At 44.6% G+C, this 27,780-nt stretch overlaps 1 protein-coding gene and 1 long non-coding RNA gene across 5 annotated transcripts; one reads left to right on the top strand and one right to left on the bottom strand.

Moving 5' to 3' along the window:
* The first annotated feature begins 341 nt into the window (after nt 1–341).
* LOC104968724 (X antigen family member 5-like) lies at nt 342–10,980 on the top strand. 4 transcript variants are annotated; one of them, XR_003033561.2, is made up of 6 exons: nt 342–5,236; nt 5,511–5,732; nt 6,425–6,719; nt 7,195–7,333; nt 7,744–7,869; nt 10,868–10,980. XR_003033561.2 is itself a non-coding variant. In XM_059883778.1 (4 exons), the coding sequence occupies exons 1-4, from the start codon at nt 6,648–6,650 to the stop codon at nt 10,888–10,890; spliced, it is 360 nt and encodes a 119-aa protein (XP_059739761.1). In that variant the 5' UTR covers nt 5,915–6,647; the 3' UTR covers nt 10,891–10,980. The 4 variants fall into 4 exon arrangements, 1 of the variants encoding a protein (XP_059739761.1); XR_009493565.1 differs by having other exon boundaries at nt 342–5,732; nt 6,644–6,719; XR_009493564.1 differs by having other exon boundaries at nt 342–5,732.
* Nucleotides 10,981–11,475: 495 nt separating this feature from the next.
* Nucleotides 11,476–27,244, bottom strand: LOC112445199 (uncharacterized). Its single transcript, XR_009493568.1, has 3 exons — nt 24,522–27,244; nt 18,070–19,079; nt 11,476–17,859 (listed from the first exon to the last, which is right to left on the bottom strand). It is a non-coding gene; the product is annotated as an uncharacterized lncRNA (long non-coding RNA).
* Nucleotides 27,245–27,780: the final 536 nt, after the last annotated feature.

Raw genomic sequence — 27,780 nt, 5'->3', positions numbered from 1 at the left:
GGTTTTATTTCTAACACAAAGACTCCAAACAGCTCACAGATACCCAGAGACACCAAAAAGAGCTCACTGAATCTCTGCACAGAGGGTACACAACTCGAGTCTCAGATGTTCAAACACAACAGAGACCATAACCATACACACTGTGACAGAGACCCTACAAACAGCCCAAAGTCTTCCAGACAGAAACAAATGAGAACTGCACAGATACTTCACATCATGGAGAATCACTCCCAAACCACTGGGACACTTACCGACCTAATACAAAACCCCTAAACGGAAAGACAGAAGTTTTAATAACTCAAGAACATCATATAACCTTAAGATAAAGTTTCCAGACAAATGAAAAACTTGCAACCTGTGCATAGATCCACAAGCAGCTGATAGTTTACACCTTTACACTGACCCATCCTTAAAGCAGCACAGAGACATCACAACTTCGGACCCAGAATCAAAAGCTCAGTGATCTCACATTCTAGGGTGCAGATGCCTACACAGAGATCTCTCACCCAGGGACTGAAAGGCCAGCAAGCTCCAAAGATGCACATCCCAGTATACAGGCACACGTCCTAGAGGCTTTGTACTGTGGCTCACAAAATCCGCTCAGATCAAATATCCCATCACTCACAACATCGCCCAAAGCCTCAAGGAGATCAAATGTACCCAACAGCAAAACCTGTGTTGTCACACGTAGCAATACACAATCCCAAGCTGCCAGATACAGGTTACTCTCCAGGGAGAGACACCAAACTCAGAGACCTCTCCCTGGACATGAATTGCATGCATTTGTGCGAATGACCGTGCGCTGCCACACGATCCAGACTGAACGAGAGCTGAAGAAGACTGAAACTCCGTCACCATGCACAGCCAGGGACTGCGCCAAACGTCGCCACTAACCAGGACTCGACCCCTTCGTGAAAAGCAATAAAACTCGGAGGAAAATTCTAAGTCCTGAAAATCTGCGCACGCCAACGCAGGCGCACGCGTATACAGGCGCTCTCGCCCTCAGTTCCTGTTCTGCGACCACAGTGCGGGCAATCACGCGGTGGCCAATCACTGCCCAGAACGCCTCCCTGACGCCATACCCAAACCGACAGCCAGTCTCTCGCTCCGTAGTCGTCCCAGCTAGGAAGGGGTGGAGTTGGAAAAGAGACGCAGAAAGTTTCCGCTTAATACCGGTGTCCATTCGGATTCGAAAGCAGTGGGAAGACGAAGAGGAGCGAATGGGGATGGGCCCAGTGGCGCCATGAGTGCCGCTGCTGGGAACTGTGGTCCATCCCCGACGCGGTGTAAGGGGACCCTCTCTGTTGTCACACGCCCTCTCCCAATGGTACCTTTCAGAGTGGGTGATCTTACCGCTACCCCTCAGTGGTACATCCCAGGACAGAACTGTTTCATCTCGCGCGCCCCTTGCTGGTGGGATTGGGAAACAGCAGATATAGATGCCTGTGGACCATTCCAGGAGGATCCCCAAAGGGCGGAAGCGCAAAGTTAGGGTGAAAACCCCACAGATTGCTGCAATTTGGGTCTCATAAAAACGTCTTCATAAACTGAAGATTGCGTCTCTATGGGGATCACTGTAGTAACAGAGAGCATTGAAAGCATTTTATCTATGCTGGCATTGTGCTTGTTTGTGCTTTCTTGTTTAATAAAGAATAGGTCTCATGAATGCCAGCCACCTTACCGACTGGGATCTGACGGCCTGGGGTGGGGAAGGCCTCTCTCGTTGACTGAGAGTAATATGAGAAAGAGACAACAGGACCTTCCATTCTGTTAGGAAAGGGGTCAACTCCGAGGGGACTCAAGGACACCACCACGTAGGTGAGATAAAGACCATGGCTTTGTCACCACCTTGTCATCCCTGAATATGTTCCCTAGCAGGGTCCTCAGCCTGTCTAGCTATGCTTCTCTCAGCAAGTTTAAAATCCCATGGACGGAGGAGCCTGGTGAGCTGCAGTCCATAGGGTCGCTGGGAGTCAGACACGACCGAGCAACTTCACTTTCACGCATTGGAGAAGGAAATGGCAACCCACTCCAGTGTTCTTGCCTGGAGAATCCCAGGGACTGTGGAGCCTGGTGGGCTGCCTAAAGTGCCACTTATCTGGCTTGACAGTCAGCCAGCTGATTACCTTCAGTTGCTTTAGTCCCATCCCTGCCATGCCCTTTGCAATGCATAACAGCTACTTCTTTAGGACAATATATGGCAGTTAAAAGTCTCTGGATCTCTCTGAAATGCTTAACAGGTTCTTCTGTTGCCCTTTAAACTGTCTTTCTTTCCATATTGCAGCATGAGCGTATAAAGTCAAATAAACATACTTAGAATCAGTGTAGATATTTGCTCGCTGCCCTTTGCTTAACTCCAGAGCTCGGGTCAGAGACACAGGTTCTGCTAACTGAGCACTGGTTCCCTGAGGGAGAGATTTTGCCTCTAAAACCTGTTCAGCAGTCACCATGGCGTAACCTGCTTTACGACCAGCATCAGGGTCTTTTCCTGTGAGTCGGCTCTTGCCATCAGGTGGCCAAAGTGTTGGAGCTTCGGCTTCAGCATCAGTCCTTCCGGTGAATATTCACAGTTGGTTTCCTTTAGGATTGGCTGTTTTGATATCCTTGCTGTCCGAGGGATTCTCAAATGTCTTCTCTAGCACCACAAACCGAAAGCGTCAATTCTTTGTCACTCAGCCTTCTTAATGATCGAACTCACACATCTGTACACGACTACTGAAAAAGCCATAGTTTGTCAGCACAGGGATGTCTCTGCTTTATACTATGCTGTCTAGGTTTGACATAGGCTTCCCTGGTGGCTCAGCGGTAAAGAATTCTCCTGCATGGGTGTACCTATGACTGATTCTTGCTGATGTTTGACAGAAAACAACAAAATTCTGTAAAGCAATTATCCTTCAATTAAAAAATAAATAAAGTGGCAAAAGAAAGAGAATCACCCTGCAATGCACGGGATGCAGGAGACATGGGTTTCACCCCTGGGTTGGGAAGATCCCCTGCCATGCCCCATGGGCAGAGGGCATGGCAACCCACTAAAGTATTCTCCCCTGGAGAATCCCATGGAAAGAGGCACCTGGCAGGCTACGGTCCATGGGTTCATAGTCAGACCCAACCGAAGCAATGAGCATGCATGCATACTAGCTTTGTCATAGCTGTTCTTCCAAGGATCAAGTGTTTTAATTTCATGGCAGCAATCACCATCCACAGTGATTTTGGAGCCCCCCAAATTAAATCTGTCACTGCATCCACTTCCCCCCTTCTATTTTCCGTGAAATGATAAGACTGGATGGCATAATCTTATATTTTTGAATGTTGAGTTTTAAGTCAGCCTTTCCACTCTCCTCTTTCACCCGCATCAAGAGGTTCTTTAGTTCCTCTTCAGTTTCTGCCATTAGAGTGGTATGATCTGCACATCTGAGCTTGTTGATATTTCTGCCAGCAATCTTGATTCCAGCTTGTGAGTCATCCAGCCCAGCATTTCCCATGATGTGCTCTGCGTGTAAGTTGAATAAGCAGAGTGACAATATACAACCTTGTCCTACTCCTTTCCCAATGTTGAACCAGTGTATTGTTCCATGTCTTATTCTAACTGTAGCGTCTTAGCCCTCATACAGGTTTCTCAGGAAACAGGTCAGCTAGTCTGGTACTCCCATCTCTAAGAATTTTACAGTTTGTTGTGATCCATGAAGTCAGAGGCCTTGAGGTAGTCTAGTCAATGAAGCAGAGGTAGGTGTGTCTCTGGAATTCCCTTGCTTTCTCCATGATCTAAGGAATGTTGCAATTTGATCTCTTGTTTCTCTGCCTCTTCAAAATCAACTTGTATATCTGGAAGTTCTCATCCCATATACTGTTGAAGCCTAGCTTGAAGGAGTTTACTAACCAGGAGGCTTCAGAAATATGGGACAATCTAAGCTTAAGAAATTGAAGGGTGTGAATGAAGCTCGATAAGGGAGAAAAGAGGAGGATTCTCTGCTTCCCATGTTGTTAGCAAGCTGGGCAAGGGCTAGACCATACCTTCAAGTTCTTGTGTAGGACAGTAGCCTTTATCTAGAAAGTCATAAACAGTTTTGCAATTGTAAGAGACACCCTGAGTGGATGTGAGAGACCATTAGAAGGGGGTTGACAGTTAAACAGAGGGAGGCTTCGGACTACAACAGATGTGGGGGACTTGGCAAAAAGTAGACGCATTAGACATTTTCGAAGTAAAAGGGACAGAACTCAGCAAGAATATGGACTTGAGCTGAAGGAGAGGGAATTGTAAACATGGTTAAGACCAAGTTTCTGTGTCCTGTCATAAGAGTGCAAAGGTGGCATGGGGAATCCTGGAAGTTGGCCAGGTCTGGGAAGAATTGCAAATAAGATTTTTATGTTTATGAGCTCCTGATCTAGATGGATATGATAACCAACATTTAAATATGTAAAAGTTCCTTTTCCTCTAACAAAAGTGAGGAGTATTGAGATATAATTTATATACAATAGAAGTCAACACTTTAAAGCATTACCGTTTGTTGAGTTTTGACATATGCATACTATCATGTAAATGCTACCACAATAAAAATGCAGAAAACGTCCCATTGGTTTGAAAATGCTCCCTTGGGCTATTTGCATTCAGACTCCTTCCTCCACTCCTATACACTGGCAACCACAGATACATTTCTGTGCCTATAGTTGTGCCTTTTCCAGAAATCCACTGAAATGAAATCATATAATACACAGCTTTCTGTGTCTGACATCTCTCATTGGCACAGCTGAGATGCATCCTTGCTGTTACATGCATTAGTAGTTCCTTTGTAAATGACTGTGTAGTGTTCTTTTGTACGAGTATACTCTTGTTCTTCTTTCATCTATATACCAGTTTTTGAATAGTTGGGCTGTTTCTAGTTTCTGTTTCTAGTATTAGGAGTACATGAGTAGAATATTTGAGTAAAAGTCCTTGTGTGAACTTGTTTTCCTTTCTCTTGGGTAAAATTAAAACTCCTAGTAAGTACGAAAATTCCCGCTGTAATAGAATAAGAAGAATGTGCTAGTGGAGAAGAGTGAAGAAATGGCTACAGAAGGAACGAAAAGGCTAAGCCAAAGTGGAAACAACACCCAGTTGTGGATGTGTCTGCTGGTGAAAGTAAAGTCTGATGCTAAAAGAACAATATTGTACAGGAACCAGAGATATATTCAGAGAAATGAGTTACCAGTTCAGAGACTTAAATGTGCAGTGCTCCAAGCAAAAACAATGGAAACAGAGGTATGTATTTATGTATTTATTCCATGGAAGTGAGTAAAGCCATTGCAAGCATGATGAAAATCCCAGAAGCAGAGAAGGAAATGGTTCATCAAAGCATGTATAAAAATAGGTGTTAAAAATCTTAATATCTATTTCTGTCATGAGTGTCTTCCCGAGACACATTCTCCACTAAGGGTAACCTGGGACTACCTATCACCACAGTTTGTGGATGCATAAGAAAGACTGCCCTGGAAGGAAAAAAATACAGTCTTTAACCCCTTTTCTCATCCTCCAGAGACCCTGTGGTTCCAAGACTCTACCTTAGTGGCGGGAAATCCTCAGCCTGCACTGCACACGCCAAACTCAGGGAGCATGCTCAGTGTGTGCGCACACCCCTTGCTGTGCACGCGCCTTGGTGCGCATCCGCCTTCCTGAGCGCATTCTGTGAGGAGCGTTGGGCCTGAGACAGGTGTGTTTATTCAGTCCCGGTTCTTTCTCACTACTTGAGACTCGCCAGGTAGGTTTACAGATCTGTCCTGTCTGGAGTTTAAGTGTGCATGCGTGTGAGGGGGAGCCAGTGAGTTTTGGGCGGGTCGGGCAGTGCCATGTGGGGCCTTTGAGGAGGAAGGCCCTCGAGGTCGTCATCTTTCTCCTCACAGGTGTTGCGATGCCATACTTCTTGTCTTGGTGGCGGGAAAGGAAGGGCGGTGGGCAGAGGAGAGCAGGGGGTCAGATGACAGTGGGGGGAGACTTGGGGGTGCTGTTTGAGATATCTGGCTCATGGGGGCCCTGGAACTGACGACAGAGCACAGAATCTGGGGCCCGCAGTGGGACCTGGGCAGCGGGCGGGGTGGGCAATTAAGGAAAGGCCTAGAAACCGGACCACGGTGGGGTTGTGACCGTATCGCGAGGTTTGCGTTAAGGTGCCAAGAGAGAAGTGGACCGGTTTCTCTGTATGCAGACTCACCTCAGCCACAGACGCTGAGAAAATCGCCATAGACAGGCTGTAAAGACTGAGCCTTTCTTCCCGTTCCAACCGATTTCCAAGGGAGTTGGGGAAAATAGGTCCGGTGAATAAGAGTGTGACAAAAGCAATAGTCCTGAATTTTTAAATTCCTAGCAGCATTTCACTAAATATCTACATGATGGAGAATTCTGTTGTGAAATCAAACTTCCTCACAAAAATTCTGTCTTCCTGTGTACCTTAAGGTGATTTCTCTGCCGTCTTAGCCAAGACACAAGTGGCTTTGCAAGAAACCGTCTTTGGTGTAATTGGAACGCATGTACACTCATACTTAACCCGAGTTTTGTTTTGAAATCATTTTCACATTTTTAAAAATAGTAAGTCAACATATGGTCATAAAAGTGACAAATATAGCTGTACTCTTAAATACATTTTCTAAATCACAATATTCTACTTTTGGGAAGAAATATGAGTGAGCAAGTAGCATCAACATTGAGACCTATAGATCAAGATTCCTCCGAGGTGGATGAACCTGTGGTTGTGAGTACTTTACCATTTGTTGTATTCTATTAGCACAAATTTACTTTTGAGAAATGATGTTAAGTAATACAGATGCAGTGATAACGTTAGGTCTTCCATGCTGATAAAGGGTGACAGTTTGTCTTAGGAAGGAACATTGATCCAGATGTCTTACAGTCTGGTGTTGCCTAGATGAGTATACTGTTAAATGCCCTTGAAATGTGCCCAGTGACTCCCTCCTCCTGCTTATTATCAACAGATTGCATGCTTCCATCCCAACATAGATTTAAATAGCTCCAGGAGTCTTTCTGGGTAACTCTTATGGGAGCAAACTCTTCTCTGTGGGAAAAAGTAACTTAATTAAAAGTAAGTACATAGAATTGGGCTGGGAAAAGTTAGGTTTACTTATGATTAGATATATCTGTGTATTATGTATATTTATGCTGTTAGATGTATTAACAACAAAAGGTTTTTATTTGCATGCACACTCTACTAGGACCAGCAGCCCAGTGTTGAGCAACCTCAACAAGAGGAACCGCCAGCTGAGATTCAGGATATCACAGCTGGAAAGGAGGAAGTAAATGGAGAGGATCCAATGAATCATTATGAAGAGAAGGAGAAGGATGCGTCTGGAGGTAAAGTGTATGTGTGCATCATGACTTAAGACATAACCAGCAAGGGGAGGAAAGGAAACATTAGAAAAGGACTTCAGACAGTTCCTGAAAAACTGAGGAGAGTATAGTTTGCAGGTTAGTGTGGTTGCTCGAATTTTCCCTTGTTTTCAAGACAAAGAGAAGGGGGCAACTAAGGTGTCTTAGGACAACCCTGGGAAAGGAAAATGGTAATAGCGTTCGGAAAATTCTGCTTTCCTTTTTCTCCAGCAAAACATTCCTGGAATAATGCTCCTGAGGTTCTTATTCATCACATTTTTACCATACTAGCCTAAGGCTTTTAATTCATAATACTGAGGGAATCAATATTATCATTCCGTTGTTTATACTGTATGCTTTACAGCTGAATTGATACATTTTTTTTCTTTTTAAAGATTCTGACCTGGAAACTGATCTCCAGGAATTGGCTGAGGCAAAGACTGGGGGCAAAGGTGGAGATGGTCCTGATGTCCAGGAGGAGCTTGCATCAAATACAGAGCCTGTTGAAATGCCAGAAGCAGGTATGTCATCCATTCAGAAAGTAATTTATGTGGTTTCTGTTTTTCAGAATATTATATAGAGGGAACATTACTATTATTTTAATAACAGAGTTCACATATTTTTTGAAAGATAGTTCAGACCCCAGATGCCTGAGTGCTTGACTTACAGACTTTCAAATAAAGAAACAGACAGGATCAAAGCCATATCGAATTGAAAATAGAAACCATTTTCTTCTCTTGAGTAGAAGTACTTTAAGCAACAGCTAATAATTTTCAGGTTCTTTTATAATTTGTGCTTGTAACAAATATGTAATGCATTTGTAATAAATATCAGTTTATATGAAATATGCTCAGGCATTCAACTGGTTCTAGTACCAGCTTTAACATAATGCGTGTGATTCTGCAAAATCCCTTAACTTCTAAACTCAACTTTACTCATATAAGTTGTGAATTCAGAACAAGTATACTAAAATGCTAATTTTCCAATGCTAATTTTTGCATTCTCTGGTTCTCTTCGATGGAATGCATACAAGAATTCTGTTTTTCGTGATTTATTTATCATAAAATAGCATCTTGAGTCAAATTATAACAGGGGAATTGAGATTTCATTTTCTGATGGGGAACACATGTACACCTGTGGCTGATTCATGTCGATGTATGGCAAAAACCACCACAGTATTGTAAAGTAATTAGCCTCCAATTTAAATAAATATATAAACTTTTTTAAAAAAGAAAATGAGCCAATATTCTGCTTGAGTTTGTGAAATTCTCTCAAATTCTGAATTCTCTAGCTCTTAAAAAGTTGCATTTTAAATCCTTTCCCCAATGAAGCATGAAATGACTGAACAATGAAATGGCAAAAGATAGTCTAGTTTCCTGTGTCTGTGGCTGATGAAGTTGAGAGAGTGCATGTAGTCAGTGATGTTCAAGGCAGGTGTGAGTAAGATACACATGCTATGCACACTACCTGCCCCCACGTTTGGTCTGAGTTTTGGGGGGATTTTTGCTTATTTTAGTTGGAGGATAATTACTTTGCAATGCTATGATGGTTTTTGATGGTGGTATTTGCCATACATCCCACTCGTAAAGAACTGTCAGTCTTAAAGAACTAATAAAAATCTGAGCCTCATGCTATAATCATCTCTAACCATATCAAATATGTTATTTTTGCTCTTTGATACATCCGTTTAAAAAGTTTTGAAGTTCAAAGTCTGTAACTCTAGTTCTTCCTGCATAATCAACTTAGTGTCCTTCACATACGTGTTTTCCAAATTGCTGACAATGAATTGCATGGTTCTGATTTTAAAGGAAGAACTTCATGGTTAGGGAAGAATTTACTGTGTATTAGCCTTCTAAATATTTTCACTTTACATTTTTGTTCCATTCCATTAGAACATTTAGATGAAAATACCACTTCCAGTCTACTTTCAAGTAACTACAGAACATGATTAAAATGTTCTCATAGAAAACTCTTAGCCATAAATATGTGTGGTACTTAAAAAGAACAATAAATAAATTACAAAGCACATACATATAAAATCCTACATACAATATAAAAGGTAAGAAAAAGAGCAACAGAATAAACCTACAGGAAAAAGAAAAAGATACTTAATAAAAGACAGGTATGAATTGTTAGGAAGAGGAAAATAAATTCAACTAATAAATACAGACAATGTGCTAGTTTACGTAATTTTTAACACACATATATACATTTTATATACATTTTTTTAATATTGTTTCTGTTTCACAGAACATTGGACTTAGTGCCCTGTGCGGCATAGTAGGACCTTGTTGTTTATCCATTCTGAGTGTAATAGTTTGTATCTGCCAACCCCAAATTCCCAGTCCATTCCTCTCAGTTTACATAATTGTGAAGAAAATGGACAAAGCCCAAGTACACATAATAGGAAATATGAACAAGACACTAACAGTTAGTATATTACAGAATTAAAACAGTATAATCTGGAACTCAGATATTTTCAGAATATTGATGAAATGGCTAATAGGATAGAAAAACAAACACTGTTTAACATACCCCACGGTAACTAAATAAGTAAACATCACAGATACCGTGGATGAACTTTTGAAATTGGTCAGAGTTGTCTCTCAAAAGCCATTATCATTTAGAAGCAAAGAAAATATCTGCTTTTCCAGATTTTCTTTCTGTCTTCCTACTTGCTTTTCTGTCTCACTCATACACCCTCTTGCTCTCCCTTTTCTTCTCTTCTCTCCTTTCTTTCTTTCTTTTTTTGGTGTGGCTGTGAGAAACAGTCCTATTTCTTCTTCACATTTTGATGTCACCATGTCGCCAGTGATAGTAATGACTTAAAATTAGTGTCACCATATAATGTATTATACCAACTGGAATGCTTTCCAGGGTGAAAAGAAACGTTTAGAATTACATGAGGGCCACAAGTAAAAAGGGGGACAAATGTTGAACCAACGTAAAACAACCGTATCAGGGATAAACTAAAACAAATGAAAACTTCTACACTTTTCCACAGTAGAGAAGAAACAAATGTAATACTGGCCTTTTTATTTACTTCACTTAAGCAGTAACAGAGAGAACAACTGTTTAGCTATCCTATATTCAGAATATTATTTCAAATCAATACATTTAAATGATACTTTTTTGGGATTTTTTGTTTCATTTTTTTGTGCATTTTCTTTTTCTTAGGGTGCTTTTTGTTGTTAGATATTTTACTGAATGTGTACACAGTTTTGCCTTCTACTGAAAACTACCTTCTGATAGGTTCCATTGATTTCATTTGTTCTGAACTCAGTGTCCTTGTTTTCTTGTATAACTAGGAAGAGTAGTGTGTTTTTAAAAATACTGGTAATGTGCCTGAAAAGTCTATAAAGTCTCTGTAGAGGATTAACTGAAGGTAAGCCAAAGGGTCGCCCTTAGTGTTCCTGTTTTAGTCCATTTTATAAAACTACAACTGCAGTGAACTTTGTATACCTCTCCTGTCACTGAAATAAAGTTCTGCTAAGTAACTTTTTAATGTTTATATTATAGGTGAAGGGCAACCATTTGCTTGAAAGAAGATAAACTGAAGCCATCTCTGCTGTTCTTATGCTGTATATTTGACTGTTAATGTTCTGTCAATAAAGCTTCATTTTCTACTTGCACATGTTTTGTTAAATTTATCCCTGGGTATTTAATGTTATTGAAAATTCATGGTTTGCGATTTTTATCGTCTAGTTGAGGATGTATGTAGAGATAGAATGTTTATATATAGACTTTCTGTCCAACAATTCCTCTAAATATGCATATTAATTCCAAAACTTTAGATCTAGATTGTTTTTGCTTTTCAAAATATACTATTATATTTGAGTATCAACAGTTTCTACTGGCTTAAATCTTAAACCTTTCCTCATTTTGCAGCATTGAACAAACCTAGCCAGAACAGTCTTGACTAAAACAGGTGATAATCAGCATTTTTTTCCTGATAGGAAATGAAAAATCTACTCCATTTCAACCTGTTTAAGTTTCTTTTTTGTAGATATACTTTATCAGAGTAAGTTCCATTCTATTCCTAGTTTGCTGTCTTAAATATAGATTAATTTTCATCAAACACTTATATTGCATCAATTGTGATGATGATAGAATTGATTTCCCTCCATTTTTCTATTAATGTGGTGAATTGCATTGGTAACCTTATACATGTAAACCACCCTTGCACTTCTATGGTTAAAAAAAATTTGGTCATAACGTATTCTTTAGGTGTAATCTACATGTTAATACATACAAATACATATATATATACCCACACATAAAAAGTCATAAAAGCCTTTGATCTTCTCTTGAATATGTGGGTTTACAAAATGTGCCACCCAAATCTCATATGGTCCCTGATAAAATCATTGACAGGGAAACATTTTTTAAAACTTAATATATTTGTATTGTCCTATAGAGAAATGAAATTCCAAAGCCATTGTTAAAGGTTCTAGGGAGACAGAGAAAAAAAACTGCTGTCAAATTCCATGGCAAATGCCACAGAGTATCTTTCACACACTTCTGACTTGCCTTCCAAATTTTTTTTTGGGTACAGGGAGAGAGCAGCCACAAACATCTTTTCTTCTCCGTGACATCCTCCATTGGCTTGATAATCACCAGAACTCAGAAGCCCTCCAGCTGTGCGTGTGTGTGTGTGTGTGTTAGTCACGCAGTCATGTCCGACTCTTTGCGACCCCACAACCTGTAGCCCGCCAGGCTTCTCTGTCCATGGATTTCTCCAGGCAAGAATACTGGAGTGGATTGTCATTCCCTTCTCTAGAGGATCTTCCCAACCCAAGGATCGAACCCTGGTCTCCTGCATCACAGGCAGATTCTTTACCGTTCGAGCTACAGGGAAGTCCTCCAGCTGTCTGATTCCTCCCTTATATCCTTATTATTACATAGTAACAAAACGCTTACATCTCTGAGCCTCCATCTGCATCCTCACACACCAAAAACTATATTTCTGCAACAAAGGATCTATTCAGAATGCACTCTGCTTAGGGAGTAACAGGGGATTATAAACAGCAGCTGTTGTGCCCTTACAGAGGTATGAAAACCCAGGTCCAAAAGGACTGAAAATGGGAGGTTCAAATCTACCATGAGACTTAAGTTAGAGTGTCCCATCTTACCAAAAAGTGTGTGAAAAAGCCCCTAGGTCATGGAGCTGCCTGACAAGAATAGATTCTAGCTAGAAGAAAAGGGAAAGGAGCGAGGGGAACTTCATGAGCCAAAATGACTTGAGTCTTATCAGCTGTGTCTCCTTATTGGCTATGACATGACATAATTGGGCTTCCCTGGTGGCTCAGTCGGTAAAGAATCTGCCTGCAGTGCTGGAGACCTGAGTTCGATCCCTGTGTTGGGAAGATCCCCTGGAGGAGGCCAGGGCAACCCACTCCAGTATTCTTGCCTGAAGAATCCCCATGGATAGCAGTGCCTGACGGACTACAGTCCATGCGGTCGCAAAGAGTCGGACACAACTGAGCGGCTAAGCACAGCACGTGACATAACTTAGAGTGTCAATACTGGCTCTGACACATACTGTGTGAAGATGAGAAAGGTATTTACATCCTTTGGATCTGTTTCCCCATTTCTGAAATGGAAATTACAAGTTTACACTAAATATTTGTTATGAAGAATAAACAAGATAACGTGTAGTAGGCATTACATTGCAAATGGATTTGGCTTATTCTCCAATTTTTCATTTAAACTTTCAAAATTTTTAATTTCATTTACCTTTACAATTAGAATTTTCTCAAGTGATACAGATTTTGAATTTCAAGTAGACTATAAGGCTAACTTTTAAAATGAATTGGACTTCAGAAACATATTTTGTCTAAATAAATATATTGACTCAATAGCAGTGTAGCTGGTGTCAGACACGGCATCCTTTCTAAGGTTGGTTTGTTAATGAGGACTGACAAGGCTACCCTAAGTCATAATATGTAGTGAAAGCTGTGCTCCTTGCTGTGTGTGGTGACAAAGAAAATAAGCCAATATTCTAGTCATGCAACATCACACAACTCAACACCAGACTCTGTCACGTAGTCAGGCAGCCAGTCCCTAAGTCACAGCGCAGGAGCTACAGGGCCTCAGGGCACCACTGCAGTTGTTAGTTTGGCTTGTCACCTTCTACGGGCTTGGCCAGTAAGGAGACAATGAACCCGAATGGATTCAGATTCTACCTTACAGACAGTGCAGAAGCAATATGACCCTGGTGTCAGTTGCCTTGTCCCTAGTCCCGCGGTTTGCCACTGAATTGGAAGGCCTCAGTAAAGGCACTACAGGTGGTGGGTCTGTGCCAGGAAGGAGCCCGCAGTTGTGCCCTATGGCACTGAGCAGCTCTGCAGTCCAGAGCTGTACTCTCAGGTGGGGCTAGGGAGACCATTCTATGTTCAACTGAAACCAGAGGTGGATGAGTAACAACTTTGTGTCACCTCCAGCTGGATGAGGAGGCAGTTAAGAAACGGCCTCATAGCAGCTCTTCATCAGGCTGCTTATCTCCCCTTGCTGCAAGAGCAATCAGGAGGTTCTCTGACAAGATTCAAGTCAGCCTGCAGTTTAGCCTTGCCTACGTAGCCTAAGTGGGGACATGCAAGGGCACCAGGGCACCAAGACAGAGTCACACTCCTACAGTGTCTGGAACAACACACAAGACTAGGTATGGTGCAACAAATATGACGCCTATATACCGACTCCTACATGGAGGAGATGCTTTTCCTGTCAGTCATAAAAATATTCCTTCATTTAGTACACACATATTGATTACTAGCGTGTTTCAGGTTGTATCTGCAACGCTTGAAATAACAAGACCAGTGATGTGAGGTGGATGATGGGAATATCACACTGGTGGACCAGACAGACACATAAACAGAAAAGAAGTGCAAAGGAGAAACACAGGGAATGGACCTAAGGGAAAAGCCAAGCAAAACGGTGAGCAGGGTGGCCAAGAAGCAGGAGGAAAGCTAGAAGATAAGGTTCATTCTAAGAGTGAAAGAGGTTATATATAACACAGCTGTGCTTTGGCCCAGGCTGTGGATGAGAGTCACAACCTCCCCTGCATCGCTGCCCCTTTTGAGGGTGGTGTCTGGGAGTCTAGAGATTCTGAAGGGAGAGAAGGAAAATACATAGTGCGGGGGGTACGTGCACCCGCCCTGATAGAGATGCAGGTGCAGCTTGTTACAGTTACCAGGAGGGGATGAGCGGAGTTGGATTCGGTGACTCAAGAAGAAATGTGCAAATGAATGCAAAGGGAGAAAACACATTGAGAGGGGGTAAACAGCTCCAACTCCCATTTCTGTACCAGGGTAGGTGCTCCATTCCTGTTGTGAGAAGGCTTCCTGGTCTGAGCTCTGGGAGGGAGTGATGAGCATTCTAAGGACCCATCATCACCTAAGCAGGGGGCACTGAGTGTGTGAAGACAGAAGTCTCAGCCTTTACCACTGAGAGACACAGAAAGCTTCTTCACCCTGCTGAGAGTGGGGCTCTGGCAGCTTAGGCAAGCTCAAAGGTAAGGTGGAGGTGGTGGTTGTTGTTCAGTCGCTGAGTCGTGTCCAACCATTTACTACCCATGGCCTGCAGCATGCCAGGCTCCTCTGTCCTACACTATCTCCCTGAGTTTGATCAAATTAATGTCCATTGGGTTGGTGATGCTATCTAACCATCTCACCCTCTGTCGCCCCCTTCTCCTCCTGCCTTCAATCTTTTTGCATCAGGGTCCTTTCCAGTGAGTCAGCTATTCGCATCAGGTGGCCAAAGTATTGCACCTTCAGCATCAGTCCTTCCAGTGAATATCAGAGTTCATTTCCTTTAGGATTGGCGGGTTTGTTCTCCTTCCTGTCCAAGGGATTCTCAAGGCTCATCTCTAGCACCACAATTCGAAAGCATCAGTTCTTTGGCACTCAGCCTTCTTAATGATCCAACTCGCACATCTGTACATCACTACTGGAAAAACCGTAGTTTTGACTCTACAGACCTTTATCAGCAAAGTGATGGCTCTGCTTTTTAATGTTGTCTAGGTTTGTCATGTGCTTTTCCCAGGGCTCAGTGGTAAAGTATCTGTCTGTAAGGCAGCACACTTAGGAGATACGGATTCAATACCTGAGTCAGAAAGATCCCCTGGAGGAGGGCATGGCAACCCACTCCAGGATTCTCATCTGGAGAATCCCCTGGACAGAGGAGCCTGTTGGGCCTCGGTCCATGGGGTCATAAAGAGCCGGACACTACTGAAGTGCCTGAGAATGTGTGCAAGCTAGGTTTGTCATAGCTTTCCTTCCAAGGAGCAAGTGTCTTTTAATTTCATGGCTGCAATCACCATCTGCAGTGATTTTGGAGCCCAAGAAAATGAATTCTGTCACTGCTTCCACTTCCCCCCTTCTATTTGCCATGAAGTGATAGGACCAGATGCCATGATCTTAGTTTTCTAAATGTTGAGGTTAAGGCAGTTTTTTCACTCTCCTCTTTCACCTTTATCAAAAGGTTATTTGCTCTTTCCTTTCTGCCATTAGAGTGCTATCGTCTGTGTACTTGAGCTTGTCGATATTCCTCCCAGCAATCTTTGATTCCAGCCTGGCATTTCGCATGATGTACTCTGCATCTAAGTTAAATAAGCAGCATGACAATATACAGCCTTGTCATACTCCTTCCCCATGAAGGAGTTATGAAACAGTTATTTGTTCCAACTCTGGTTCTAACTGTTGCTTCTTGACCCGCATACAGGTTTCTCAGGAGACAGTTCGAGTAGTCTGGTACTGCCCTCTGTTTAAGAATTTTCTCTATTTGTTGTGATCCACGCAGTCAGAGGTCTTAGCATAGTCAATGACACAGAAGTAGATGTTTTTCTGGAATTCCCTTGCTTTCCCCATGACCTAACAGATATTGGCAATTTGATCTTTGGTTGCTCTGCCTCCTCAAAACCTAACTATATCTGGAAGTTCTCAGTTCACGTACTGTTGAAGCCTAGCTTGGAAGAGTTTACTCACAATTCGTACTCAATGTGGGTGCCAAAAACTTGAGGCCCAAAGTAAAGTCTAAACATTGAAAATACCTACATTCCTTTAAGGACAGGTGTTTACAGTTTGAAGTGAAGCCAGGTGACTCCTGAGTCCCAGGTCACAGAGCTGCTGGCCTGGAGGTGTGGCTGAAACTGAGGCAAGACAACTTGAGGCCCTCTCCCTGCATGGAGGGAGGGCCTGCCCCAAGGATGAGAAGAACAGGACCCCCAGGGGTCTCACAGTCTAGCAGGGAGGCAGGCACATTGCTTCAGGCAGCACATATTCATCGAGGCTTTTCTTGGCTCTCTGTACTGGATACAAGTGGCCAGCCCACAGAAATCCCTGTGCTGGACTTACTCTCCCCAAAGGGGAAGGGGTGGGGGTAGGAGGCACCCTACCTCATAACAACCCAGGACATTCTACAGTGTGTTAGAAGGGGGTGGTGCTGTTATCAGATATATGTAAGTCCTGTAAGGGACTGGTACTGTGGGCAGCAAGGCGGAAAGCTGCAAGTCACAGTATTGAACAGAGCAACCAGGGCGGGCTTCATTGAGGAGCTGATATTTTAACAAAGACTTGAAGGGGGAAAGGAGTCAGCACAGCAGACATCTGGGGTCAGGATATCGCAGAAGAGGGAACAGTGGGGATAAAGGCGGGGGAAGACATAGCCAGGTGGCCAGGGCAGCTGGGAGCAGAGTTGAACAGAAAGCGGGGACTAGATACGGCGGCACTGGGTAAGCGTCTGCTCTGTCGGTGAACCAACAGGGACAAGCAGGGGTCATAGGTGCTGATGGACATGCCTGTACCAGGCCTGTGAGGGAGGCAGAGGCAGGACAGGGGGAAAGAGCACAGACAGCTGAGGTGGGGCAAGCAAGGAGTGAGGAGGATGCACGAGGGGCAGCTCCGAGTGAGGCTGACGGCCTCCCCTGGACTCGACACGCCTTTCCTACCTGTACTGGTGTCCCCGACTCCATAGACGCCTGTGCTCCAAGCACAGTGTCAGAGACTCCACTAGCAGCCTGAGGTCATTCAACAGTCCATCGTCTGGACACATAGTTACGGGGCCTACATTGCCACTTGGTCCTTGGGAAACGTTCAGTGACCTGAATGGTGCTCTCAGGATCTTGACCCCAGTTCCACTGTGAGGCTACAACTGTGGCTGATGGGGCAACAGAGTGACCCACACGTGTGTAATGAACCTTGCAGCCTCTTTGATCAGGAGTTTCCAGAATTAGGGGTCATATGAAACATGCACTCCAATCCCCGCCCCCAAAGGGAAGAGAATCTGATTCCACAGATGTCCTGCTTACTCCATTCTCCTGTGTCGTTATTAACACACAAGTAACTGGTCCACGAAGAGCTACGCTTTATTGACTGAGAATTTACCTTGAGTCCCGGTCCTTCATTCATTCAGGAAGTAGTTCTAAGCAGGGACCAGACGCTATGTCTCCTCCTACTGCGGCTGAGTTCGTTAGGCATGATGAGGACTGTCACCTACAAGCAGATGACTGCCACGTGCTGTGTGAGAAAAGCGATGGCAGGATTTAAATTATAGAACTCAGGGAACACAGAAGAGAGCATCTGACCCCTGCCATATGTCCGGGGGTGGGATGAGGTGTGGATCCCTAGTCAGGACACATTCTCGTGGTGGGGACCAGGGTGGGGGGTTCTTGAGGTGGCACTTTGACCTTCCACAGTTTACACACACACGAGCAGAAGGGCACAGACCTGGACACAGGTGGAGCCAGACAGATTTCATCCCCAAATGTCTCCAGAGCACCATGGCAGCTGGGTCGTCTCCAGTGCTGTCTTACAGCCACTAAAAACACTTGCTGTGCTTTGGCGTGCCTCCTGATTCCTTATATCTGATAAACAGAGTGAGACTGGTGGAGACATAACTGGGGTGGGGGTTGGTTGCAAAGCCTCTCTGATATGGCAGAGTGCCTCCCCGCAGGGGAAGTTAAACTCCTGCTTGCTGTTGTCTCTGGAGCAACCCTTTCCTAACAGCGGACTCCAGTTTCTTGGCTGCAAGGCAGCTCCTCCTAAGGCGCACACAAAGGGGCTTAGGACCCTTTCAGGTGGCTTTGCCCTATTGGATACCCGTGTTTCACAAGTGGACAGGAGATTGGGACACTGATGGCTCTCCTCTCATGGAACATCTGCATCTCAGTAACTGAAACACAAGCCACGCGTGTTGTTGTGACTGCAGAGAAGACTGGCTTGAATCTAGGGCATGACTCCAAGATCCAGCTTTTACTGCATCAGCCACCTAAGCTCTTTCAGCTTGCTTCCTTGTCTGTGAGAAGGCTGGGGTTCATCCTTACCCCTCTGGGTCTGTGGGGAATAAAACCCCATATACCTGGCTCCCACAAGCTCCATAATTATGCTCCAGGTGAGTAATTTACACTGCCCCCCGCCACCCGTTACGGACACATCAGTGGAAAGGGAGGCATGCCTGAGCCCCTTCAGAGTCTACTCCATTCTCTGGCTGGGGTGAGGCTTGGGGTGTGGTGGTGGAACTGGTGCCATGTCCAACTATTTAATTGGCTTTACATACCACAGGCACACACTTCATTTCATATTTAGGTGTGTTCTGCTCAGAGGAGTTATAGTGAAGGGAGTCAGTCGTCACAGTTGAATCTGTAGCAGGTCGAAGCAGCAGTGGGGTCGCTCCCTCCACTGCCCATCACAGGAACTGGCAGTTCCCTCCATGGGTTGATGGCACCAGGTGGAGACACCTGAGGAGTTGCAAGAAGGTGCTGTGACATTCCCTAGGAGGGTCCCCATACTGAGCTGAGAGCTCGTCATTGCCTCCCTGATGACCACAGGGACTAGTAAATCACACCCCGCATAGGGAGGACGTATCAATATACTTCATCTCGTCCTAACAGGAACTCAACACTATAACGTGAAAAATAGTGAAAATCTCATCAACACACACTGCATGGGTGGGGAAGCTCAAGTCCTGTTCCGTGTACTGGGTCACAGACACCGTAAAGTGACATTGTGAAACTTCCATGCTTCGGCTTATCCCTGCTCACTGTGAAGCAGGTGGTCACCCTGGATCCCTTTATGCTTCCAATGCTGTGACCAAATTCAAAAGGCCATATTCAAAGACAACAACAGGCCCATATAAAGCACAAGGAGAGCTTTTCTGTCTGTATCCTTTGCTTAGCAAGGAAGCCTTTCCCAGACAAACTCTGCCATCTGATTGCATTTCTCATCAGCTCATCGAGCAGCAGGGATTCATAGTGAAATCTCCACCACCTTGCATTTGGTAATAATATCAAATCTGTTAACTGTGACTTTTCACCCAGGTACTCCCCAGGAAAAATGGAAATTGCCCTACCCAGCCTGACCGCTGAACCTAAGAAGGAATCAGGCAGATGAGGAGGGAAGAAGGGCATGTAAGATGGAGGCAAAGGCAGGAGTGAGATTGTGAAATTGGTGGGTGGGGAGGGGGCAACAAGGGGGGGGGGGGCAGCTAGGGAGTACGAGTGTGAGCACACCAGCCATCTGATGAACAGAGAGAGGTCTGGGTGGCTGGAATATCAAGTGGGGCTTGGAGAGGAAGGAGGGTGTCTGGTGAAGATCGGGCATTTGGGGGCAGACAAGACCTCCTGCGCCTAGTCCAGGTGGCTGTACAATATCCTAAGAGCAGCAGGCAGCCTGTGCAGAGTTTTGAGCAAGGGTGTCATGCCCAGATTGCACTGAAGAAAGCTTCCCTTCCTCAGGCAGCAGGACAGACCATGTGTTGGAAAGCATCAGGATTGCTGGTGCTTGTCAAGGAGAGAGACGAGGGTGACCTGGCCTAGGGAATTCACTGTGCTGAGGGAGAGAAGGAAGAGAATCTTACTTAGACTTAGGAGGCAGAGAGGTGAGGCTTGATGATTGAGAGTGTGGTGAGAGAGAGGCAGCAGGCAAGGATGGCTTTAAGCATCTCTGGCCTAAGCAGCTGGGGAGAAGGCTGGGATGCACTGAATCAGTGAGAGAGTAACAGGCAGGAAGGCCAGAGGTCTCCAAACAGAAGAAATAGCCTGCATGTGACAGACATTTTTATCTCTCTTAAGGGGCAAGAGGAAACAAACTAGCGATATTTTTTTCCTTCTCTATACAAATTTAAAAAGCGGTTTCTCTTAAAATACTGTGTTGCCACAATGACACCTGGTTTCACCTGAAGTTAACTATTCTCAAACCTAGAGATAACCAATGCATTTCTCTTATGAAAATGTTTATCTTAAGCTATGCTAATGTACTATGCATTTACCCCAGACTCTGTCTTCAAGTCAGTTCCGCCTCTTGGCTCAGAACCTACTTGAGAAATCAACATGTTATACTCAGATATTGTTCCCCTAATCTATGCAAACGAAACTATTTGTATGGTGACCTGCCCTTCTTCAAGATTCAAGTTAATCATTTTATGGCCCAGGATGAACCATTTGGTGCCAAGATTATCCCAAAATGCATCTTATGGGTGAGGGGCCTGGTGCCATTCTGAGTTTTCAGACATTCCTTTCTTTCATTAACAGACTGCTAGTGACTATATAACATCCAGCTGAAGAGTAGCAGGCGGGGGGAGGGGGGTACTCTTCTGCCCCCTTCTGATGCCTATGTCAGAAGCTTTCTCTATCTCCTTGATACTTCAATAAAACTTTATTACACAAAAGCTCTGAGTGATCAAGTCTCGTCTCTGGCCCCGGATTGAATTCTTCTCCTCCGGAGGCCAAGAATCCCAGCGTCTTTGCGTGATTCAACAATAACATTTTATCTGGTAACAGTAAAGGAGGTGCAGCTGTGTGGGGAGCAGGGGGAGGGGGATGGATACAGTTTGGACATGTTGCATATTCCTTGCCCGGAGGACTCAAACACAAACTATTAGAACGACTTGGGGGAGCTGACCTAACTTCTCTGTGCCCATGATGCCTCATCTGTGATGGTGGAATGAGGCTAAGAATTAAGAAACAGACTAATTTCCTGTTTCATTGCTTTAGTCTAGGAGAATGTTCTTCTTTTACAAAGAAGTGCTGTCTTACTGTCAGGTATTCTGTTGGTATAATGGGAATGTATCTGCTTATCCATATATCTGCTTGGTTTTACATATCTGCTTTGTGTATTTTCACCATGTGCTATGTATTCTCAACCGTAAAGAAAAATAAACTCAAAGGAACAAGTGTTTCTTGTCACATGCATGCAGAACGGCAGTCCATCAGCCTGTCTCTCAGAGAAACAGCCCCCTTTAGAACCTCCTGTAGCTCCTCATTCCCTCCAGGGGGTGGGTAGAGGCCTGTGGAACCCAGCGTGTCTTTCACTTCTCTTCCCTGTGAAGGCATCTCCGGTGTCCCAGAAGTTGCCTAGCACTTGTTGAGTGCAGTCTCCCTGCAGCCCTGTCAGTTGACTAGGGAAGTCTGTAGTCAGGAAGAGAGTGCTGAGCCTGATGTGTGGATCTGGAAACCATCACCCTGTGATGCCGAGCTGGGAGGTGATGAAGCCACAGACACCTAGATTTGAATCAAGGTCCCACCACTTACTTCTTCTGTGACCGTGGGCAAGTTACTTACACTCTCTGGGACCTAGTTTCCTGAATTGAAGAGGATTATGATTCTATTCTGTGATAATGACTCCTTTTTGCTGCCTTCATTTAGATTACCAAAAAAACCCAAACCTCTTGAGAACTAACTATACAGTGATGTTCAAGTGTTGATTACTTCCAGAGTAAAAACGGAACCTGTCAACAAAGACATGAAAAGATGCTGAACCTTGTTCATCATGAGAGAAATGCAAATCAGAACGACAATTAGCAATCTTGTCACAGCAGTCAGAATGGTCATCAGAAATCTACACACAATAAATGTGGGAGTGGACGTGGAGAAAAGGGAATCCTCCTTTACTGTTTGCGAGAATGAAAGTTGATACAGCCACTATGGAGAACAGTATGGAGATTTCCTTTAAAACTGGGAATAAATAAAACTACCTCGTGCTGTGCTGTGCTTAGTTGCTCAGCTGTGTCCGTCTCTTTGCACCCCCATGGACTGTAGCCCACCAGGCTACTCTGCCCATGGGGATTCCCCAGGCAAGAATACCGAGGTGGGTTGTCATGCCCTCCTCCAGGGGATCTTCCCAACCCAGGGACCAAAGCTGGTCTCCCGCAGTGCAGGCAGATCTGTTATTGTCTGAGCCGCCAGGGAAGCCCGTAAATACTAGAGTGGCTAGCCTATCCCTTCTCCAGGGGGTCTTCCCAACCCAGGATTTGAACTGGGTTCTCCCACACTGCACATGGATTCTCTACCAGCTGAGCTACCACGGAAGCCCATAAAACTACCATATGACCCAGAAATCACACTATTGGGCATACACCCTGAGAAAACTATTATTCAGACAGATGTACCGAAATGTTCCTTGCACCAGTATCTACAATATCCATGATATGGAAGAAACATAGATGTTTGTCAATGAATGGATAAAGATGTTATGGTACATGTATACAGTGGAATATTAATCAGTTATAAAAGGGAACGAATTTGAGTCATTTCTAGTGAATTGGATGAAGCTAGAGCCTGTTATAGAGTGAAATAAATCAGAAAGAGAAAAACAAACATCCTACATCAACAGATATATGTGAAATTTAGAAAAAGGTACTGATGAACCTATTTGCAGGGCAAAATTAGAGTCTCAGACATGGACAAGAGAATTATGGACACAGCAGGCAAGGAGAGGATGGATTGAATTGAGAGAGTAGCACTGAGTCGGACACAACTGAAGGGACTTAGCAGCAGCAGCACTGAAATATACAGATTACCATGTGTAAAACAGATAGCTAGGGCAAGCTTCTATATAGCACAGGAAGCTTAGCTTGGTGCTCTGTAATGACCTAGAGGGGTGGGGTTGGGGGGTGGAAGAGAGGTTCAAGAGGGAGGGGATATATGTATATACTTATAGCTGATTCACCCTTGTCCTACAGCAAAAATTAGCACAACATTTAAAGCAATCATAATCCAATTTTAAAAGGTGGGGGGTGTTCGAACCTCTCTGCCTTTATACTTATCTACTGGGACCGGCATGAAAGATGCACATATTTACCATGCTGACAAAGTTCAACTTCACCTGAGCTGTTAAGAAAAGCCACAGTAAAGAAATCTCTGCAGACTTTCATGTCCCCAAAATGACTTAATGCAAAGCACCACCCTTCCCCGTCGGACCCCTCATCCAAAGTATCCAGTGACTCCTGGGTTTACCTACTACAAGGTCAAGTACAGACCTTCCTCCTTGTCATTAAAAGGCAGACACAGACCATCCAACTCCTTGTTTTCTGTCTCATGACTAGGAACGGTGACTAAAAGTCAGTTCAACTGAAACTAGCTAGTCACAAAGATAATTGTTTCCTCTTTTGTCGACAAGATTTCCCCCTAAATGTTTTCCCCCCTGCAAAGGTCCCCACTGTCACTTCTCTACTACTCTCTGTGGAATGAAGTACAGTGCAAACCACCTTGCTGGCAGTCTGATCATCAGGTCTGTGGTGCTCTCCCAATTGCAATCGGTAGAAATACAGCCAGTGTCTCTATTAGTTTGCTTTTACTCTTTCCTAGTGTGTTACTCGGAGAAGGCAATGGCACCCCACTCCAGTACTCTTGCCTGAAAAATCCCATGGATGTAGGAGCCTGGTAGGCTGCAGTCCATGGGGTCGCGAAGAGTCGGACACTACTGCGCGACTTCACTTTCACTTTTCACTTTTATGCATTGAAGAAGGAAATGGCAACCCACTCCAGTGTTCTTGCCTGGAGAATCCCAGGGACGGGGGAGCCTGGTGGGCTGCCGTCTCTGGGGTCGCACAGAGTCGGACACGACTGAAGCGACTTGGCAGCAGCAGCAGCAGCAGTGTGTTACTAGGAACAATTGGTAGAAAAACATTCAAGTAACAGGAGCTGCTCCTCACGTTGACAGGCGACAACACAAATTACCAGGCAATCGGGGAGAAGCCGCCACCCTCCAACCCCAAGAGCCGACCATCACCAACTGTCATCTGTGTGGAAGGAAACTTCCTGCGACTCTGGCAGCGATGGTCCCTCCTAGCCTCCAAGCTGCTGGCAAGGACCTCCGGGCACGCGGTCGAGAGGGCCCGGCACTAACTCCTCTTCTCTGAATCCCCATCGCCCTACTGACGCCGTGCTCGGGGAGGAACCTACTTTTCTTCAGGCCACTCCAGGCTCCCTCTCAACCCACTAGAACGCAGGGAATACGCAGGAAGTTCCTTCTATAAGGAGTGGAGGGGTAAATGTCCCATCTTTGTGACGTTATAATCATGCCCGCAGACTCCTCCCCGCTCAAGGGCGGGTTGGCTCTATAGGACGCTGGAGGACTCCTCTCGGTGGTCTTCACCCTTCTATTCCACACACACTAAGGATGGGAGGCCTTAGTGTGGATGGGAGGAATAGAAGACCGCCTCCCACTCCCGGCTTCTCGCACGGGCTGAGCATGGGAGGCACTGCATTGGCGTCCTGCTGCTGAGAACCTGATCCTGAGAAAGAACTTGTGAGAGCCAGGGGTAGAGAGAGGGACAGACACGCAGAGAGAGACATCTATCTCTCTAGGGCCAACCACGTGTGCCGTAGTGTCACAGGACCAGAATCCTCTTTAGCCAAGTGGGATCCCTGTTCTTTCAGAAGAGTTATTTTCCGCAGATGCCCCACCTCTTCAGTATCAGATGGCGGTTGGACAGTCTTCAGTTCAGTTCAATCAATCAGTCCTATCCGACTCTTTGCAACCCCATGGACTGCAGCATGCCAGGCTTCCCTGTCCATCACCAACTCGCGGATCCTACTCAAACTCATGTCCATTGAGTAGGTGCTGCCATCCAACCATCTCATCCTCTGTTGTCCCCTTCTCCTTCCGCCTTCAATCTTTCCCAGCATCAGGGTCTTTTCCAATGAGCCAGTTCTTCTCATCAGGTGGCCAAAGTATTGCAGTTTCAGCTTCAGCGTCAGTCCTTCCAATGAATATTCAGGACTGATTTGCTCTAGAATGGATGGTTTGATCTCCCTGCAGTCCAAGGGACTCTCAAGAGTCTTCTCCAACATCACAGTTCACAAGCATCAATTCTTCAGCACTCAGCTTTCTTTATAGTCCACCTCTCACATCCATGCATGACTACTGGAAAAACCAAAGCTTTGACTAGACGGACCTCTGTTGGTAAAGTAATGTCTCTGCTTTTTAATATGTGGTCTAAGTTGGTCATAGCTTTTCTTCCGAGGAGAAGCCGTCTTTTAATTTCGTGGCTGCAGTCACCATCTGCAGTGATTTTGAAGTCCAAACAATAAAGTCTCTCACTGTTTCCATTGTTTCCCTATCTATTTCCCATGAAGTGATGGGACCGGATGCCATGATCCTAGTTTTCTGAATGTTGAGATTTAACCCAACTTTTTCACTCTCCTCTTTCACTTTCATCAAGAGTCTCTTTAGTTCTTCTTCGCTTTCAGCCAAAAGGGTGGTGTCATCTGCATATCAGGGGTTATTGATATTTCTCCCAGCAATCTTGATCCCAGCTTGTGCTTCATCCGGCCTGGCATTTCGCATGATGTACTCTGCATATAAGTTAAATAAGCAGGGTGACAGTATACAGCCTTGACGTACTTGAGAACCCCGTGAACAGTATGGACAGTCTGTATGTGACTTATTTCTTTCTCTGTTTGCAGACTGCCATTTTTAAACCGATATGGTAACATGCTATGGACATCAGTTAATGACCATGATAACTGGGCTCAAATCAATGTTCACCAGGTTCAGAAGTAGGCTCTTTCCTTGGCATCAGATTCCTCCACATCTCCTGTCCCACGTCACAAAATGAGACAAAATTCCAGGGGGAATGCATTTCCCATATTGAAATCATCACAGGTGTTCTTTCTCCAGAGTGCGTGAGTTAGACCTTGATGTGACATAGGAATAAGTACATACTTGTAATAGGCTCCTTGAGTCCTGCCTTGGTATGCAATGTTTTTGAAAACTTTTATCTCCTGAATCGACCAGTAGCAGTGTATAGTAATTTAAAAAGGAAGGCATCTTTGGTTGTCTGGTGTCCTGGGGTACAGCTGATCCTGGGCAGTAGACCTCTGCTGTGGTCAGAAATTTGGATATATGATTAGTTAGGGGTTTCCCTTTGTATTTCGATTGTTGTTGATTAGTCCCTAAGTCGTGTCGCATTCTTTTGTGATCCCATGGACTGTACCCACCAGGTTTCTCTGTCCATGGGATTTCCAAGGCCAGAATACTGGAGTGGGTTGCCATTTCCTTTTCCATGGGCTCTTCATGACCCAGGGATCAAACCCCAGTCTCCTGCATTAGCAGGTGGATTCTTTACCACTGAGCCACCAGGGAAGCCCTTATATTTCCAATACTATTGCCTTATATTTGACACACCTCTATTGGGTGTATTACATACGTCTATGCGCCTGTGTGTTAGGGTTGCTTTGCTTGTTTGTTTTGTCAGAAACAGAAAAGTGAAGTGGCATTGCTTGCTTAAGTCTCTCAGGGAACCAGCAACAGTAAAAATATTAAAAAAAAAAAAAAAAAGTATTTCCATGTCTTAAGGAAATGAATTTCCACAACTCCCTGTGAAAGGGGCTTAGTCTCCTGCCTAGAATGTACTGATATTGAATGAACTCTTTTCATGAGTGGTCATTTTAGGAAGGAAGTGGTTCTGCTGTTTTTAATTGAATATTGGCTACATTTAAAATTATGCTTGAGATTGTGTGAAATAGGTAAGTAAAACTACAGATCCCAGTGATCCATTTTCTTTACCCTGCATGTGGGTGCAGTAGAAACTCAGTGTAAACCATCAGTTTCGGTAGAGCCAACATGCCCTGCACGGACATTTTGTTTATAAAGTGGACAGACTGGATGTGCTAACAGGAAATCTATACTTTGTTCAGGAGATTATTTATCTAATAAAGGAGGACCTAGAGTCAAGGGAATGTGTAACGTGGTGATTGTGAGCTAAAATAGGTGACAACATTGAGAGGGTGGCATTATCAACAGTGCAGAAACCTTCACATTTGAACCCACACAGATGAAAAATGGTCAGGACCACTACCAAGCAGTGTGACCTTGAGTAAGATGCTCACCCTCTCTGATCCTCGGTTCCCAGGTCTGCAAGTGGGGACAATAATATTCTATGTTATCCCACCCCCAGGAGAAGCCCATTCCTGACCCTCTGATCCCAGCCTCTGCTGGCTCCTGAGGCCAAGGCTCTCATCACACTTGTTTCACCATTGTCTTCAGTCTGGCTCCCTGCCCACCCCATGGTGAGCTCCTTGAGGACCCTCTTGCTGCCTGCAACGCTCTTGTGCCCACAAAATCTGGAAAGCACCGGTCTGGGAGTCTGGTGCCCCACAGGTGCTCAGAACACGTTCACCGTCTTATGAATGATGTTAAGGTGAGGTACACAGAGCA

Source organism: Bos taurus, chromosome X, assembly GCF_002263795.3.
Source record: "Bos taurus isolate L1 Dominette 01449 registration number 42190680 breed Hereford chromosome X, ARS-UCD2.0, whole genome shotgun sequence".
Taxonomy (NCBI): Eukaryota; Metazoa; Chordata; class Mammalia; order Artiodactyla; family Bovidae; genus Bos; species Bos taurus.
This window is presented reverse-complemented; position numbering and strand designations above follow the sequence as displayed.